Source organism: Cibotium barometz, chromosome 31 (assembly GCF_041138505.1).
Source record: "Cibotium barometz isolate CiBa-2024 chromosome 31, ASM4113850v1, whole genome shotgun sequence".
Taxonomy (NCBI): domain Eukaryota; kingdom Viridiplantae; phylum Streptophyta; class Polypodiopsida; order Cyatheales; family Cibotiaceae; genus Cibotium; species Cibotium barometz.
The window spans coordinates 12,045,791-12,064,071 of NC_141076.1; the positions used below are offsets into that span (position 1 = coordinate 12,045,791).

At 38.9% G+C, this 18,281-nt stretch overlaps 1 protein-coding gene across 2 annotated transcripts in view; it reads left to right on the forward strand.

Moving 5' to 3' along the window:
* LOC147620522 (putative LRR receptor-like serine/threonine-protein kinase At1g67720) overlaps positions 1 to 18,281 on the forward strand; it is an 86,668-nt gene that overhangs the window by 5,416 nt on the left and 62,971 nt on the right. The window contains exon 2 of one of the 2 annotated variants that reach the window (XM_086824753.1): positions 3,979 to 4,184. In XM_086824753.1, coding sequence (XP_086680879.1) covers positions 3,979 to 4,184 — 206 coding nt within the window. The remainder of the gene's footprint in view (positions 1 to 3,978; positions 4,185 to 18,281) is intronic. The other variant, XM_086824754.1, reaches the window with a different exon arrangement.

Sequence of the window (18,281 nt, forward strand, 5' to 3'; positions counted from 1 at the left end):
GTATGGCCTGGTAAAACATGACCAACCAACCACATCATCTAACTAGGAATGTATTAGAGTACAACTACCATGTAGCTCCCACTGCATCTAAGGCTATATGAACCCTCAAATAGGTGCTGCAATCCAAGAACAATGTATCCTCCATTTGTTGTCCAGCACTCACTAATGTGGTCACATATCCCGCACGAGCATGCATCCTACTTGGCACAAAGCCAAGTCTACATAAGTTGTCTCCTTATTGGGCATCCATTATCTAAACTTGTCTGAACTTGGAATTGTTGGGTGCCCAAGTGCTCACATAACAAATATTCCTCATAAAAAGGGCCTTATAAAATAGAGCACATCCATGAACCGTAGCAAAAAAAACATAAGGTTTGAGCATTGAGGAAATTCTTTTGTAATATTGCCCCTTAATGTCCACCCATAGGCAAACTATCTCTTTGGTTCATGCCAACTCAATGAAGATCATTAGGGAAAATTTGGAGTCAAATTGGGCCGTTTTATGATCTACACACATTCTCTCTCTACAAAAATGGGCTCATGGTAAAAAATTTCCAAAACAACTGAAAAGTGAGTGGAGTGTAGACATTTGGAATCTACTCTTCAAGACCTTTCCAATGATATATAGCATGATGAAAAATTTTGCATATTTAATAAGTCCCCAAAATTGATATGATGTGGCATGTAATGTGCCACATCATCACCAAATTTGGAGACTTCTTGAATAGGAAAAATTGGCCGTCATGCTATATATCATTGGAAAGGTCTCCAAGAGTAGATTCTAAATGTCCAAACTCTCCTCGCTTTTGAGTTGATTTACAAAAAATTGACCATGAGCCCATTCTCATAGAGAGAGAATGTGTACAAATCCTTAAAAGGCCCAATTTGAGTCCAAATTTTTCCTAACGGGTGCTTTAGCAAATATCTCCCTAGAGCCTTTGTAAAAATGTGTACATAATTATTTGTTATCGGGAAGTTGACAAGCTCCACCTCTTCATCCATAATTAGCTCACACATATAATGATACTATATCTCAATGTGCTTCATGTGAGGTTGAAACACTGGGCTCTTAGCGATAGCTGTACAACTCTAATTACTGCATAGCAACACTATCACGTTCTTTTGAGTAACATCCATGTCTCCTAAGATCCTTCTCAACTAGACTGCTTCACATGAAGCAAAGCAATATGCCTTATACTCAGTATCTGTAGAAGAAAGTGCCACTTTAGGCTATTCTTACTGATTTCATGAGATGTAATTCTAGACCCAATAAGTAATTAGAAAATGATTTCTTGCTATTACATCTCCTTCCCAATCCAAGTCACAAAATCTAGCCAAAGAATTGCCCGATTTGTAAGTGATACCTTACCCAAAGGTACATTTGATGTATTTTAACACCCGCATCATAGCCTTCCAATGGTTCTTTTAAGGCTAATTTGAGAATCTACTAAAGAAACTAACTAAAAAGTTGATGTCAAGATATGCATTGCATAGTAAGATTAAACTTCCTATACTCCTTCATATCCATAAGTGGAGAAGCATCTTCAAAGGAAAGCTTTGCATCAACCTCCATGGTTGTAACCCCAATAACTTGCACTCATCCATGTTGAATGCCTCATGCATGCCTTTGCTGAGAAATAAAGATTCCATTTGATTCTTGCTAGAATCACATAGTGGTAGAGATGGCATAGAGTATGCTTGAAGGTAAAGGAGTATAGAACTCCTTTTGGGCCGAGATAATTAACACTACGGTGCATATCCTTAACAGATGTTACACAAAGGTAATTAAAGACATGACACCTCAAGAAGCTTATTCAGGTAAGAAACCCTCAGTCACATATTTCAAGACATTTGGTTGTGATTGTTTTATGCATGTTCTAGACTCATCCAAAGCCAAGCAGGATTCTAAGAGCATAAAGTGTATCTTATTGGGGAATATAGTATGGACTCAAAGGATATTGTTAACAAGAGTTACACAAAGGAAATTAAGGACATGACATAGATCTCAAGAATCTTATTCAAGTAATAAATTCTCAATTATCTATTTGAGGACATTTGGTTGTGATTGTTTTATGCATGTTCTAGACTCATCCAGAGCCAAGTGGGATTCTAAGAGTAGAGAGTGTATCTTGTTGGGGAGTACAATATGTACTCAAAGGGTTATCGATTATACAACCTTGAGGTAAATAAGATAATTGTCAGTTGTGATGTGGTGTTCAAGGAATGTCCTTATCAAGTGGAGGAGAGGTATCCATCTTCAACAAAGAAATAGCCTAGAAGACCAAACCACCAGTGGTAGTAGTAACTCTATACGATGTGGATTCAATAGATGATAAAGAAAAGAAGCCCACAACACACCTCATAAGGGGCCACATCCTAAATGGGTGAATCAACTCTTGGATGGGAATTCTTCGCTAGCCAATAGATATTCGTAGATCCAAGAGAATAGATTAGAAGAGGGCCTCTGCTCACATTATTGTCAATATGTCCTTGATGGGTGACATAATTAAGAGCCAACAGCTTGGAGGAAGCACTAGCAATAAATTATAAGAGCCAACAGCTTGGAGGAAGCACTAGCAATAGGGGGGAGGGGGGAAAGGAAGTTAGAGAGTGACTTAATTTTGAGAAACCACACTTGGGATCTTATGAATCATCCTGTAAGACGAAAGATTATTGGCACCAAGTGGGTTTGAAAGGCCAAGTATAAGTATGATGGTACATTGGGGATAAGTAAAAGGCAAGGCTCATAGAGTGAAGGGGTTTGCATAGGTTGAAGGGTTTGACTTTTAGGAGACATTCACCCCCATAGCTAGATTGACCACTATTTCATATAGTACTTGCTTTCTTGGCTGTTCATGGGAAGTGGCCAATATTGTTAATGGCTTTTTTGAATGTCCTTCTCAAGGAGGAGGTTTGTGTGGTGGAGAGCTAACAAAGTTTCAGATACTTGATTTAGAAAACAAAGTGTGTAGACTTCGAAAGGCATTCCACAAGCTAAAATAGGCCCCTCAAGCATGTTACCAATGTAAATACTTTCTTTATAGGTATTAGCATTTCAAATTCCCCATCAAATGCAGATTTGTAAATGGATGTGAAGTCAACTTTTCTGAATGGCCATCTCAAGGAGGAGGTTTATATGGCACAACCACCAAAGTTTGAGATACTCGGTTCAGAAAAAAAGTATGCAGACTATAGAAGGTATTGTATGGGCTAAAATAGGCCCCTCGAGCAAGGTATGAGAATAGATATTTTCTTTATAAATATTGGTCTTTTTAATTGCCCATTCGATGCAAATTTGAATATTATTCTCTAAGCAAGGCAGGTACATGATCATTGTCCTACATGTGAATGACCTCATTTACAATGAGAAACCATGAAGAAAAGGTCCAACAAAAATAGGAGATGTTGAGCTCAGAATTTGATATGTCAGACCCTGGGCTTATGATTTTTTTTAAAGGATTGGATTGAACCGAAAATGGATCTAGTCTTGAACTTGCAAACAATGTTTTTTCTCCCATCCAACTTCCCTCTTGACCCTCCACCAAAAGGTAGAGGGTGAGCCCAAGCGGCTGCATTATTTGTAAGCTAGGCCATCTCTTTAAATTTTCCTTCAAATAGCAAACTATCGAAAATAAGCTTTGCCTAGACCCTATGCTATGATACCATGTAGGAATACATAATATCAGGAATGTGATCAAAACAATACCAAGCACTCAATTAGAAAAAAAAGGTGAATTTATTTTGACATTGATAACTTAATGATTAAACAAATGATCAAGTAGTGGAATGCAATGCATGTTATATATTTTTATCTTAAGTGCTCAAAAGTAAGTACTTTTATTTATGGGTAGGAATAGTAAGAAAGATTTTTTGTTTTGAAATCAATAACTTATTTTTTTTAAATGATCAACTAATTCCATAAAACATGTATTATAACTTTTTTAATTGAATAAATATCTTAATTGCTTTTATTTATAGGTAATAATCGTCTGCAAGATGTTCCGTTTATCACACAAAATTTCACATACGATGAAATATCCATTGCAACAACTCAATTCACAACAAAAATTGGTGAAGGAGGATTTGGGCCAGTATTTCATGGGGTGCTACAAAGTGGTGAGGAAGTTGCTGTTAAAATGCTAGCAGATTCTTCAAGACAAGGTCTGAAAGAGTTTTCCACGGAGGTCTCTCTCTCTCTCTCTCTCTCTCTCTCTCTCTCTAAGTGAGTGAAGCTATTTTATATCATTGTATATGTGTATTTATTTGTTAAAAAATATGATGAAGTAATGAATAGTGCATACATATTTATGTGGTGTGTATAATACTCTACCATATATTATCTTATAAATACCCATAAAAAGGAAATTACCCATTTTTCTATATGTCCATAAAAAAAGATCCATGTGTGGGGGGGTGCATGTTTGTGTGTGTGTGCATGCATGTGTTGTTTCTTTGTATGTTGGCATGTGTACATGTGTAGTAGTGTTTTTACACATGTATACATGGATACATGTGTTGTGTCTATGTATGTGTGTGCATGTGTCATTTCTATTTATGTTAGCATGTGTGCATGTGTAGTGTTTGTACACATTTGTACATGGATACATTGGCTTTGTGTATTCCCAAAATTAATATAGTAGTTACTCTCCTTACTTAGAGACATATTATCGTTGAATGAGAGGTACCATTATTATGAGTAGTGTAGCTTATTTAAAGGATATTAATCAATGTCTAAAGAAAATATGCATGAATAATATTTATCTAAGCATACATAGGCGTGATTCACTCCTCCATATATTAAAATTTAAACAATATCTACCAATATATAATGAACTTATGCATGTTGATAAATAGTTCTCAAAGCACACGTGGTGATTCATATGACATATTGAAATATTATTTAGTCTACATAATTCATTGTTGGTTTTTGGTCTGGACCTAGAACTTATGTGGTTCCAGACCACCTAGTCAGCTCTGAAGGAGTAACAACTAATGTAATTATGCCCAATGCATTAAGCCAACACTAGGACATTGAGCAATTGTCTACCTAAGTGTCGAGAGGCTGATCACGAATGCACAATAGGCTAGTTTCTAAGGCCATCCGGATTCTAGACAGCCTTCCACATCTAGATAGGGATTACTTTACACAAGATTGAACAATAAATAGAAAGAGACAAATAGAGTGAAAGAAACAATAAGACAAGGCTCAATCCATTCTTGAGTATTAGAGTACAGTGTCTTAGTAAGAACTTTATTCATGAATTTCTCTCTCAACTCTCCTCTGTCCCTAATTGGTATTGTTCCTCTCCTCGGAATCTCAATAGACCCGACATGAGTATCTCTATCTAGACAGTAATGCACTCACTCCTATAATCTCATCCATGTAGACTAGTCCCACTCCAACTCTTCTATCCTCTTAGAAGGCCTAGTTTGTTGTACAACGGTCAGTCCAACAGCAATTTGGGTGGTGAGGAAACAGGCTGGTTGGCTGCCAACACATAGCGATCATGATGGATGCTCCGCTAGAAGAAATGAATCCCATAGTTGTTGTTCAAAAAACTTTGTGGCTGGATTGCCAATTAGTCTCGATTCCTTACAGCCCTTACTAGCCACCTTCTTTTGGTATTTCTTTTTTTCAATGCCCCCTAAGAAGAACTGATGGGTGGATCAGGGGCATACTGTGGCTTATAAGCCCCCTTCCTTCTTCTTACATAGGCATGCTGTGCTGTATGTCAATTCTTTTGTCAGCCCTCTAGAATCGCACATCGATGGGCCGTGCCTTCGGATGCCTCGCCCTTGATCTGTGCATTGCCTCCAAGTCCATGCGAGCTACAAAGGCATGGGATTCTGTTTGTTTTGGGGTGATAAGGTCTTCTTCAAACATAGTTTGATTTGGTTCTTGTGGCCTTATTTTCCCACCCCGACTCTATTTCCACCCATAGGGTGGTGTTCCTGTAGGTTTTGTTTTCAACACCTCCCTTTTCTTTTCTTCTTGTTGGATCCATTGGTGAGGGGCTTCTTTGAATGAGATTTTGCCTCCTCACCTGGATCCATTGGTGAGGGGCTTCTTCCTTGCCCTAATGCACCTTCTTGTGAGTTGCCTTGGCCCTGTCTTTGTATCTTTGACACTAAAAGTCCAACTGCTTCATAAATTTTACAATCTCTTCCTAGTTAGAAGGTCTCACGGTGCTTTCCTTGGGCTGTGTAGATTAAAGTATGCATACATTTAAGGGGAGTGCCCTTCTAGATACCCATGTTCTATTGGCCTGATTCCTCATGGAACCTTTTCTAGAGCTCTTCTTTAGACCCATTTTCCCTTTTTTCCTGGACTTGGAATTCCTCTATCATCTTATCTTTTGCTCAGACTTCCTCGACATGCACCCTCCTCATAGTGTCCATCTACTCCTGTCTTTTCCACACCTCTTCTATGTGAACCCTTCTCATGGTGTCCAATTACCCTTGTCTTATCTAGAGGTCAGCATGAGTTGTTGTCAATGCGACATTCACCTCATTGACTATCATTGTCCCTCCCCTTCCTCTTCTCACCCTTGTAGGCATGTAAGTCTCCACATCTTTCTTGAGGGTCTTTATTGTTAACCCGTCCTGCCTCTGTTGGTCCTTGAACTCTTCCACCAAAGCTTCCATCTCTTTGATATGTGCCCTAAGCGCAGCTTTGTTCTTCTCCAATTTCTTTGTTTGTGATGCCCACACATGCTCTTTGAGCTCATTATCGGGGATTAGGTCCATTGATGACCCTTTGTATATGACAAGCTCCTTCCCCTTCTTGTGTGTTGGTGCAACACATTTCTTTCCATCTCCTTTTAGGAGAGAGAATCTATTTTTTTAGACCTCTACTTTGTGTTTTAGCTATTTATTTTCCTTTAGTAGCTATTTTTCCTTGTTGGTACTTCCCCCATTGGTTTCGACCTCCTTGCCCTATGTGCTAGGTGCTATTGCTTCCAAGGATATTGTTGGTTCCGGGCGTGTTAATTGGGCTAGGTTTGATTGAACCTCCTTTTGGATTTTTGTCTTGTGAATGGTAGGGTACCATTTGTCCCTAGGAAGATGTTGGGGCTTGCATTACCATTGTCAATTTCTTTAAATATCCCCCCACACCTCCTTTAGATTCTTGATGGCATGTCCTTCACATTGCTCCATCTTTTCGGCTTCAAGCTCATATATGACCAAAAATGGATTGACATCCAAGACAACCAACCTGGCTTCTACCCCTGTACTAGATCAATTCCATCTCTATTATCCCTTGTTTGCACCTTCTTGATGATCGTGATGTGCTCTTCTCTAATTAAGGTGACTTAGCCTTCTGTTGTGGCCTAGCTATCCCTGGCCCTATCCATGTCTTCTTCAAACTACATCCATGCCGGCTCCTTCCATGCCATGGCCTCTATTATTGTCCCCATTTGTTCCTTGATCTCCTTTTTGGCCTTCTGGAGGTCCCTGATTTGGCTCTACACTTATCTTAGGTGGTCCGCCTCCATTCTCCTCCTACATAGATCCTCCTATAGGGCTTCCTAGTGGCTATTCACCATCTTGATGATTGAATCCTTCTCTTTTATTGTCACCTTAATTTTTCCATCTCTTTTAGGTAATCAATCATGCATTTTTGTAAGTATCTGAGAGATCCTTGCACCTAGTCTGTGTCAATGGTTTCCGAAAAACTTACAGCAATGGTGGTGACAGAGAGATCAAACTACACTTGCCCCAGCTGCAAGCTTGTGGTTGTATCTACTTCCTATTTTGCTGCTGCTCTAGCTGGTGCTACAAGATGGAGATGCCAATGTCTGCCAAGTCCTCCTTGAGTTGTTAGTTGCTTTTGGCCTCAACCGCCCCGGTGCTCCTGTACTTGGTAGTTTACTTGCTTGGATGCTTCTGCTTGTAGGACATTCTCCAAATCTGGATCTGGTTCTGGACACACTTTTGCTTATTGGACATTCTCCAGATCTAGATCTAGATCTCCTTTTGGACACACTTTCCTTAGTTTCTCCAAATCTGAATGTGGATCTAGACACACTTTTCCTTCAGGACATACTTGTCATGCTAGTTCTGACATTTTTTCGTAATAAGGCTTCAGCCTGTACCCATTCACTAGTTTCCTGAGGCTTTCTCCATCTAGACATGTTAGATTTCTCCGTCACCATTTTCTTGATAATTTTGAATAGGCTTGTCCATCTCATTTTAAATTTTGAAATGTGGGGTCCCATTCTTGATGAGAATAGCAAGACTACATCTTCTTCTTTGAAAATCTTGGATTTCTTGTTTGTGCCCACCTGCAACTTTCTCCTTTTCTGCACGATCTTGGTTGTCCATGCACTATGTAGCCTCCTTTCATCCTCTTAAGGAGTTGTTCATGCACTATGTAGCCTCCTTTCATCCTCTTAAGTAGTTTTTCAATCATGTGCACCTCTAATTATTCTAGAGAGCCTTTCTGCTCTATAGCTATCCTAAGGCTCTGTGTTAGGAAATCCATGGGCACCACTGACTCCAGTCCATACACCATGCTGAAAGGTGTAAGTTCTGTTGCATTCTTATCCAAAATGCCCACAATGATGAGTGCAGCTTTGTGTTCCACTCAATCATATTCTCATTCACTGTCTTGAGACCAAGATTCCCTTCAAGATTTTATTTGTGGATTTTGCCTGCCCATTTTCCTGTGGGTAGTAGACTGTTGACTTCTTATGTATTATCATGTGCTGCTCTATTAGTTTCGTGATCACTTTATTAAGGAAGTGGGTCCCTTGTTCACTACTATCTCTATTGGTCATCCAAATCTTCCCTTGTCATTATAGTTTTATAGAGAAACTTCATAGGATGCCTTAGAGTCTTTGAGGGCCTTGGCCTCTACCCATTTTATTGCACTAATCCGTGGCCACCAAATTATATTTGTTTCCTGTTCTCTAAGCTAATGGCTTGAATGGGCTGACAAATTCTAGACCCCACTTTTGGAATAGCTCTAGGGGTAATACTAGGGTGTGTTGTTAAAATTACAGCAATGTGATGAGCTATGGTGGATCAAATGCTAGAATCAACATCATTAATAAAGTGATTAGATGATAATTAAGATGTGATTAGTGAGTAATTAACAAATAGCTTAATGTAGGCATGGATAATAAAAAACCAGCAAATTCTCATTAGGCCAATGCCTCAATTTATAGAGTTTACATCCAAGCATCTAATCCCACTGATTTCTCCTTGATTCACCCCATCTCTTTTGCTTGATTCTCTCTACCTCTCCCAGAATATCTCCACACCTCCTAAATCTCCTCATGCTACCCTTTATTCTCTCCCAATAGATTCTTCTCACCTTTTCATAGGTTCTCTCATATTTACAGATTCTCTTTTATAGCCTCTTGCCAAGGGATTGTTCTTGCACACACCCTATTCACTTGTATATTTCAACACCTCCCCTCAAGTGAATACTCCTAGCACACCTGGGCCCTATACCAAGTTTCCCTCTTACTTGATAGTCCGCGAGCGACTAGTGCCTAGCACACCTCCCCTCAAGTAAACTTAGCACACCTGGACCATATACCAAGTTTCTCTCTTAATAGTCCACGACCAGTGCCTTAAGTCCCTAAAGTCATAGTCCTTGACACTCTCTCTCTCTATGTGTCCAAGGCTACTACAAGTGCCCGCGACCTTGACTAAAGTGCTCACACATACATCTACCACGTGGCCTACATCATCGGGGGCTCAGAGGTGGTTTTACTTTGTTGGGGCAGGGTACATTGGGTTGTGGGGTCTCTCTCTCTCTCTCTCTTAGAGATTTTCACATGGCTCCTCACTCTTTGGAGCCTCACATCTTCTCTTGTCTTCAGTCTTCTTGTCATTGGGTGCAGCTTCTCTCCACGCGTCCGTCTCTTCTTTCAGTCTTCTTGTTGTGGAATCTTCTCTTCTTGTGTCCATGTCTTCCTTCAATGCTTCCTCTAGATATTTTTCTTGGTGTGGATCTTCCTCTTAGAAAGAGATGTTCTTCTTCTTTCATGGCTAGGGCCATGAGCTTGTCCGTCAGTTCTTCTTGCTCCATGTGAGCAACATGTTTAAATGTTTTGTTGACAGTTCTTTTGGTATTTTGATGTTTATCTTGTGTCATTATGCAATGCAAACCCAAATCTATGTGGGAGGTCTTACCTCTTGCCTTATTCTCGACAAGGGCAGTGTCTGATCCCATTTTTACACTGATATAATGTGCCCAATACATATTGCATATAGCATTCATTCTTATGCACATTCCCAAATGCAACACTGGTTGTGAATAATTTGCGTGTGATTTGCAGGCATTAACCAAGGGTTAAATGCAAAATGATGATTACCACAAATTTATCAGCATAATTTTACCACCAGAAATTACATTAAATCAAGGGTAACCAATTTGTACGGAATGGTTGGAGTATCAAACCAACTCCGAATTGCAATCTAAAGTTATAGGGATCTGTATCAGATAACTAATGGTTAATTTGAACCCTCAATTGCACCAAAATACAATGATTAGCATTGATTAATCACTGATTAGCAAATTAATCCTTTGTTTTGTGTGCAAAAAAGAGAGTATGCGGGGAGCCCAGATCTGAGGCCTTAGAGTTCCAATGAGCTCAAATCCTTTCAAGGTCATCAATAGCAATTAGTCTAGTAGAGGATTAAGCCAAGAAACACAAGATTTGACTAAACATTGAATACTTAACCTCTGTTTTACCAAAGTAACATGTAGATTTGATGAAGAGATTGGATCTCACTATAGACTTGATCAAATCCCATTCTGACTTCACCAGCTTGTAGACAATGCTTGAAAACCCCCAGGACTAAGAGGAATTAGACCCATTTGATTTAATGAAGCCGAAATCATTGATTTTCTCCAAAAAAATGCACCTGCAAATCGTGCTGTCGGCGACGTTCTACGCTGAAATTCGTCAATTCCTTTGGGCTGTGTGTAGGCTCTTGAGTCTAGAATGAGTCCCTAAGAGGGCTTGGTCAATGGTTGAGCTTACAAGGAGAGGGAGCTCCTCCACTGGCCGGGGGGTACAGAAAGCTTCTTGAAAATAATTTAAAAATTGATAATTACTAATCCTAATTAACTAGATAATGGGCTCATAAACTTGATGGATTCTAGGCTTGGCTCTGATACCATGTTAAAATTACAGCAATGTGATGAGCTATGGTGGATCAAATGCTAGAGTCAACATCATTAACAGTGATTAGATAATAATTAAGATGTGATTAGTGAGTAATTAGTGATTAGATAATAATTAAGATGTGATTAGTGAGTAATTAACAAATAGGTTAATGTAGGCATGGATAATCAAAAACTAGCAAATTCTCATTAGGCCAATGCCTCAATTTATAGAGTTTACATCCAAGTATCTAATCCCACTGATTTCTCCTTGATTCACTCCACCTCTTTTGCTTGATTCTCTCCACCTCTCCCAAAATATCTCCACACCTCCTAAATCTCCTCATGCTACCCTTTATTCTCTCCCAGTAGATTCTTCTCACCTTTTCACATGTTCTCTCACATTTACAAATTCTCTTTTACAGCCACTTGCCAAGGGCTTGTTCCCGCACACACCCTATTCACTTATGGGTGCTACCAATAGTATTCGCTTAAGATTCTGGAATGCCTCCTAACAGGATCCGGACCATCAAACTGTACAAGGACACTGCAACATTCTCTATAGAAACCTCATGAATGTGCTATGCCTCTTGACTAGCCGCAGGAATCTTGCAAGTTCTTTGGTGTTCTTGAGTAGCTACAACTTTACAATGATTGCAACCTTGGCCAGATCCACAGCTATCCCTTCTGCGGATACTATGATCCCTAAGAGGAATCCACTTGTTACAACAAAGGCGCACTTGGCTAGTTAGTCTTACTTTCTTGCACTTCTCCAGGCACATTGTGAGGTGTGTTATGTGATCTTATTTCTTTCCAAAAACACTAAAATAATCCACAAACACCATCATGAATGTGGTTAGATATTCAAAGAACATTTTTTGAACAATCCTTTGGAATGTAGTAGAAACATTTTTCAGCCCGAACGTCATTAAATTGGAAGAAAATGCCCCCGATCCTATCACGAAGGCTATGTTTTCTTTGTCTTAGAGGGCCATACATACCTAGTTGTACCTTGAACCCATACAAGAAGGATTATGTCTCGTGCCAAGCTACCGCATCCAGCAAGGAATCTATGAATGGTAGTGGGAATAGATTTGATATGGTGGAGGCCTTCAGCTTGCAGTAGTAGTCAATGCAGACCGTGAGCTTCCTATTATTCTCACGGATGTAGTGAAAGCCATTCCGCCATGTCCCTACTGGATAGATGAACCTAACTCTTAGCTACTTGTCAATCTCTTCCTTTACTTGTTTTGCGTAGTTGGGGTTATTTTCTCTATCGAATAGGAGTTGCATCCTCTTTTAAGTTGATCTTGGTTTCTTTATAGGACTTTAGCAAATCCAGTAGCCTCCCTCTAAATTTTGGATTCAACTGAGCACTCACTTGGATTGTTTTTGGCTCTCGATCATCCCCCAAGTTCACTTCTTCCAGTTCATCTTCCTGGACTCTCATGTTCCGCTTCCTTTTTGTTCGGCTTCCTCTTGCTTGAGGGGGCCGTCATGCCTTTTTCCTACTTAGCCTATAGTTCTGCCACATTGTCCTGAGTGTCCTCCTCCTCTGCACTTTCTTCATTTAGTAGTACTTTAAAGTGAGCTACTAGGACTTTTGGATCGTATCTTAGTATAATCCTTTCTATGTCCACCTTAAATATATTTAGTGACACCAGATCTAGATTTTTGTTCATAATATGCTCCTCTTCATCGTCTCCTACCCCTTCTAGGTACTTTAGGCCCTCTGTATACATCGATTGTTTGGACAAATTTAGCTTATCTTTTCCTGATTCTTATCTTGTCTTCTATCCTTCCACTCCTAAGCTACAGTCTTCCCCCAAGAGAATGGGATATGCACCCGCTATCTCAGTCATTTTGAGGACTATGAACATGTTAGTGAATTATGCATCCTGCCACTTCTATTTGTTCTCGCTTGATTATCCCAACTAGTCGGACCCTTCTCTAGTCATCCATGCAGATCTAAAATGGGACTAGCTAAATGTTAGTAGTTCCTAGCATTTTAGCTAGAATATTTGATATTATGTGCACTCCTGACCCTCCATCTAGAATGACCCTTGTCACTATCTGTCCTCTGATCTTGATGGTCACTTCCGAAACATACGTGTCACAGTCCTGGAGATTCCTACATTATATTGGCAGGTTTTTTAGTTCGTGCAAGGACATCTACACCAATTTATCATTTGGTACTATGGCTTGAAGTAGCTTTTGCTTGTAATTGGGAACCAGATTGAAATTTTGGTCCAGTGCGTTGTTCAATTTAATCTTGTTGAGATCCTCACATAGCCATTTTCCTTCATGGAGTTTATGCTTTTCTCCTCGTTAGGCATGCCTTAGTTTTGATACATCCTTCCTTCTTCCTCTTTTTCTACCCTTTCCTTTTTCTCACTTCCCCTTGTTAGTTTTCCTATCTGGATTCCTTCCGTTTCTTCTCTCAATATGCTTCTGCTGCTTAGGCTGTAATTGCTTGTAGTTGTTGGCACTTTGGCATCAACTTCTTTCTAGCGCTAATTTCTTCCCTTTTCTTGACCACGTTTTTCTTGTCCACAATTTCCTCGAAATTCTCTCCCATAGGTAGGATTTTGTGCATTGTCCTCACCATCTGTTGTGCACTCTACACAAACTTGGTGATTTGTTTACGGACTCTCTACTACCTTGCACCATCTGCTGTTGTGCACTCTACACAAACTTTTGGTGATTTGTTTACGGACTCTCTACTACCTTGCCCACTATTCTAGGTTTTGTTTCTGTTCTGGCTCAGCATTATTGCATGTTAGCATCTTCACAAGTATTTGTGATCTTGTCCTCACAGCCATTGCTTGGTGGCTTTTATTTTCCTTTTCCTACCCCATGGTACACTTTTACCATGTTTAGAGGCTGCATCAGCTCCTGCCGGATTCTCCTCTCTTTGTGACCTTGCCTCTTGCAATTCCTAGTCTACTGATGGCACTAAAATATGGGGCAGTCATTTTTTCTATGTCCTAGACCATTATAGTAGAAACAAGCTCCCCCTGGTCCAAATCTACCACGTCGTCTTCCATACGATTTGTTGACTTGAGGTCATGTGGCAACCTCATTAAAGCTTTGGGCGTATTCTTACAACCTTCCCATCACCCTCTAATTCTTGTTCTAGGTACTATAACACACATTGTGACATATTTTTTTGTGCTTCATATACAAATTATTCCTCAACCACTCCTGAAACATGGGGATGCATGTATTGAACTCTAGAGGTGATCTAATGCAGTTTGAGTTATGTTTGCTTTTCCTATGTTGTGTGAACTAGCATTATTAGCTTGGAATGGGGTTTTGCATTTGCTATATATTGATGCATATCAATTTACATTTACTACACATCATTGTACAAATAAAGCATGATTTCTAGTATGTTGGGCATGGTTTGTTGAATCTTCTCGAGGAATAAAGACATAAGGTTTATCTCTTACCTAGCTTTGTCTAATTTTAAAGTAACAAACAATTGAGGCTAAAGAGATGCAACCCAAAAAGAATGCAATATGCAAGTGATAATTGATGCCCTTGCTGTTACTGGCACACATGTGTGGGATCACAAAATCTTGGGAAAGCTCTTAGATTAGGCAGGTGCTAAACATCTAATTTTCTTTCAATAACCAGGCCAAATACAAAGGCACATAAAACCCCTTAGAGGCACATATAATGCAAGATCAATTAAGAGAAGGCAATGACATATGATCATGGCTCTTTATCCATTATTTTCAAGGGGTTTTTTAGCCAAACTCTAAGTGTGGAAGACAAGCATTAAAACTTCAATATCTAGGACCTTAGGTTTGTGCAACGCATGTTAGTGGTAATGTGGCAGCACCGATAGAATTGAAATGGAAAGCTGGAAACATCAAGAATATTTGCACACTCGCACGTAATCAGTGATGGGAAGTGCACGTGAAAATATGGCCGACATGGCTCAAGCTGCAGCAATCTCTATCATGAATATCAAGCCAGGAAAAAAAACCAAAAGAAGCAAGAGCAAGAGCAAGGAAGCTGATCTCAAATGGTGTAGAAGGATGGTTGGATTATATTGCATGAATGAAATGAGAGTAAAGGTAAAGCAAAAACTGTAAGTATCTACCTCTTATTTCTAGAAAGAAAAAGAATACAAGATATTGGTAAAAATTCTACTCTCTCCATGATTATTTCTCCAAGACAAGATACTGTAAGGCTTAAGGAACTCTTATAAAAAGGCTTAGAGAAAAGAAAGGGTCTTGGAGCTATTACACTTTTCTCTTATATGTGAGAGGGGATCCTTATTCTTTATCCCCATCACCTAAAAGCACCCAAGTAGAATAGGGAAAATGTTGCAAGTCTAATCACCAACCTTTTGTCATCTCCCTTGGTGTTGTGGATGTTTGTGATAAGGTCTTGTCATCATTAGAATTTGACAAAAGTTGGAGTCGACATATAACGATCATTGTACACTCTATAAAAGCTTTCACCCTTGTAATTGAGTGAGTCAAGGGGTTTATTTAAGTTGGTTGTCTTGAAAGTAGGGAAGTGTTGCCCCCCCAAGTTGGAGTGGTTTCCAAGGTTTTTACTTTGATTGTTTGCTCAAGATTCATCAAAGAACATCATAAACATCACAAACCTCTTCTTGTTCTGGGTGTTGGATCTCAAATTTACAACAATGATTTTATCTTTGGTCCTCGAGCCCCACGTCAAAAATATTCTATGTCATGGGTTCACTATGGACGTGCTCAGCTCTCTCAAAATAGAATACAAATGGTTTCTACTATTGAGGCATCCCAAATGGATGGGAAATTTCCACCTACCACCACAACTTCTAGACAAAATCGTGCATGCAGAAGTTTGTGATGAAGAGGATCTCAACTAATCCAAGTTGTAAATCACTAGTTTGGTTGGTTAGTTTACTGTAAATGATGTCAGTTTTTGCTTTGCTAGTTGGTTGTCAATATTAAACTCAATGTAAATGAAAGCTTTCTTGCTATCTACCATCATCTCAAAAGTTGATTTGAATGGCCTTCATTGAATGGAAAAAGAGTTTTGCAAACTAAGGAGAGAGGACTTGTGCTAGTGTGTGTTGAGAGTTGTTTAGTGTAACTTCATTTGGGATTTAGTGTGCAACTTGGTCAATTTGAGGCATTCCAATTCAAACATCAAGTCTCACAACTTTTTTGTAGCGTGATTATTCCTTTCGTAGATAGTGCATGCATATCTACTAAGTGTTCCTTAGCTGGCACTCATCCTTCATTTGATCTTGATCGTTTCACCTAGTGCACCAGACATCTCGTCTGAGTACAAATCCTACGTGTGGTTTGGCAATCTTAGCTGGGCCTGCCTTTAGTTCTTCCTGAACATTTACTTCCTAGTTCTTGTCACTCACGACTCAATTTTGATTCTAAGGTATCTTCTCCAAAATCCTATTTTGAAGTTTCTTCATCCTTATTCCTTTTGTCTTTCTTCTTCTTCTTAGGGTCTTTTCTTGTTTGTTTCAAGATACCTTGAGCTCTAGTAGCTCCTGCCACCACTTGTTCATCAAAGGTGATCGCATCCAAGTCATATGAGGCTATTGTTGTCTCGAGCTTTTTCCTCAATCTTCTCATGAACCATTTGGCTGAGTGTGGCTAGAGCAGGTCGGTTGGGTTGATCCAGACGCATTAGCATTGCTTGGAATTCAGCTGCATAGTCCTTTGTTGGCATCTTCTTTCTGAGTTTACCTTTGTAGATTTTCCAACACTTTTGTTATAGTCTTTTCTTTCCTAAACCTTTTCACGAAGGCCTTCTTTAATTCTTCAAATGTCTATAAATGCTCCATACCATATTGTGCATACCAGTGCTAATGGCCTTCCACCCAGCGTTGTCGCAAAATACTCTGTATTTTGTGACAATGGAGCTTTGAAGACCATATTAGGGAATTTAGGAAAATCCCATTACTTTGGGAATTTTCTTTTTAATATAATTCTTGTTATATCTTGAGCATATCAATTCCAAAGTGTCGAAGAATATGGATTTAGAACCTACTCTTCAAGAGCTTTCCAATGATATGTCACATGAGGGCGTTTTGATAAAATCTTATAAGGACTCACCATGCGCCCAATTTTTGATCTTTCAAAATGGGAATTGGGACTTTCCCAAACTCCCTAATATGGTCTTTTTGGTGGCTAGGAATGTGGTTTCGAAGGTGAAGATATGTGCATCTAGATCCTCCTTGCCTTTTCCCTTGAATTTAGGATACTTGAGAGACATCCTTTCCATGCCCTACTAGTTCTTCCTTTTTTTGAGCTTCCTGTCTCTTGTTTGGTGGATCCTGATGATCTCCCTCTTGATTTCTCAATGGTTCTTGAGTTTTTCTTTTCAGTTGGTGTGGTATCCCTCCTATGAGTCTTCAATAGCTCATATCCAGCCATGAAACATCTCTCCATAATAACACACATTTGGTTTAGTTCTAACTAATATTTAATAAGAATGTTAGTATTCATCTCTACCTCAAATATTTCTATTCCTACTATATTTAATGTCTATCTAATATTTAATGAGAATGTTAGTATTACTCTCTACCTTTACTATTTCTATTTATACTTAGTTTTTCATGAAGATGATCTTGAATTTTCTAAGTTTATCTATGGGTACATTGCTAGCTAAATTTTCTTACATGGTATAAGTGTTTTGTTTAAGAATTTCACTTTTTGGGCTACTTAATGTCTTACAGATGAAGAGAAGTATCTAAAAGGCTAACAATAATACTAAGAGGGTTCTCCAACCCCCATTGTATTACAAAGGAAAAAAAGGCATCAACAAACTACATTTCACTAGAAGTTTGATGAAGGTAAATATAACATTATATAAGGAAAGAAATGCATAGACAAACAACATTTTATTAGAAGTTTAATGAAGATACATCATTTTATAAGATATGGGACACTATCATAATGTGATACCCTCCTCCCCAAGGCAATACCATAACCTTTTTTTTTTTTTTTTGTAAATCCCCACCTTGGTCTGTGAATAAGATGAAAGAATGTAGATGCATTTTTTGTATAGTAACCTAGAGTTGTTAGGGTTACCTATATTAGTTTTATTTATCACTTCTCACCAAGAAAAAAAATTAATCTTGGATTGATGTACATATGTAATATATGACTTAAATAGACAAAAGTCAGTA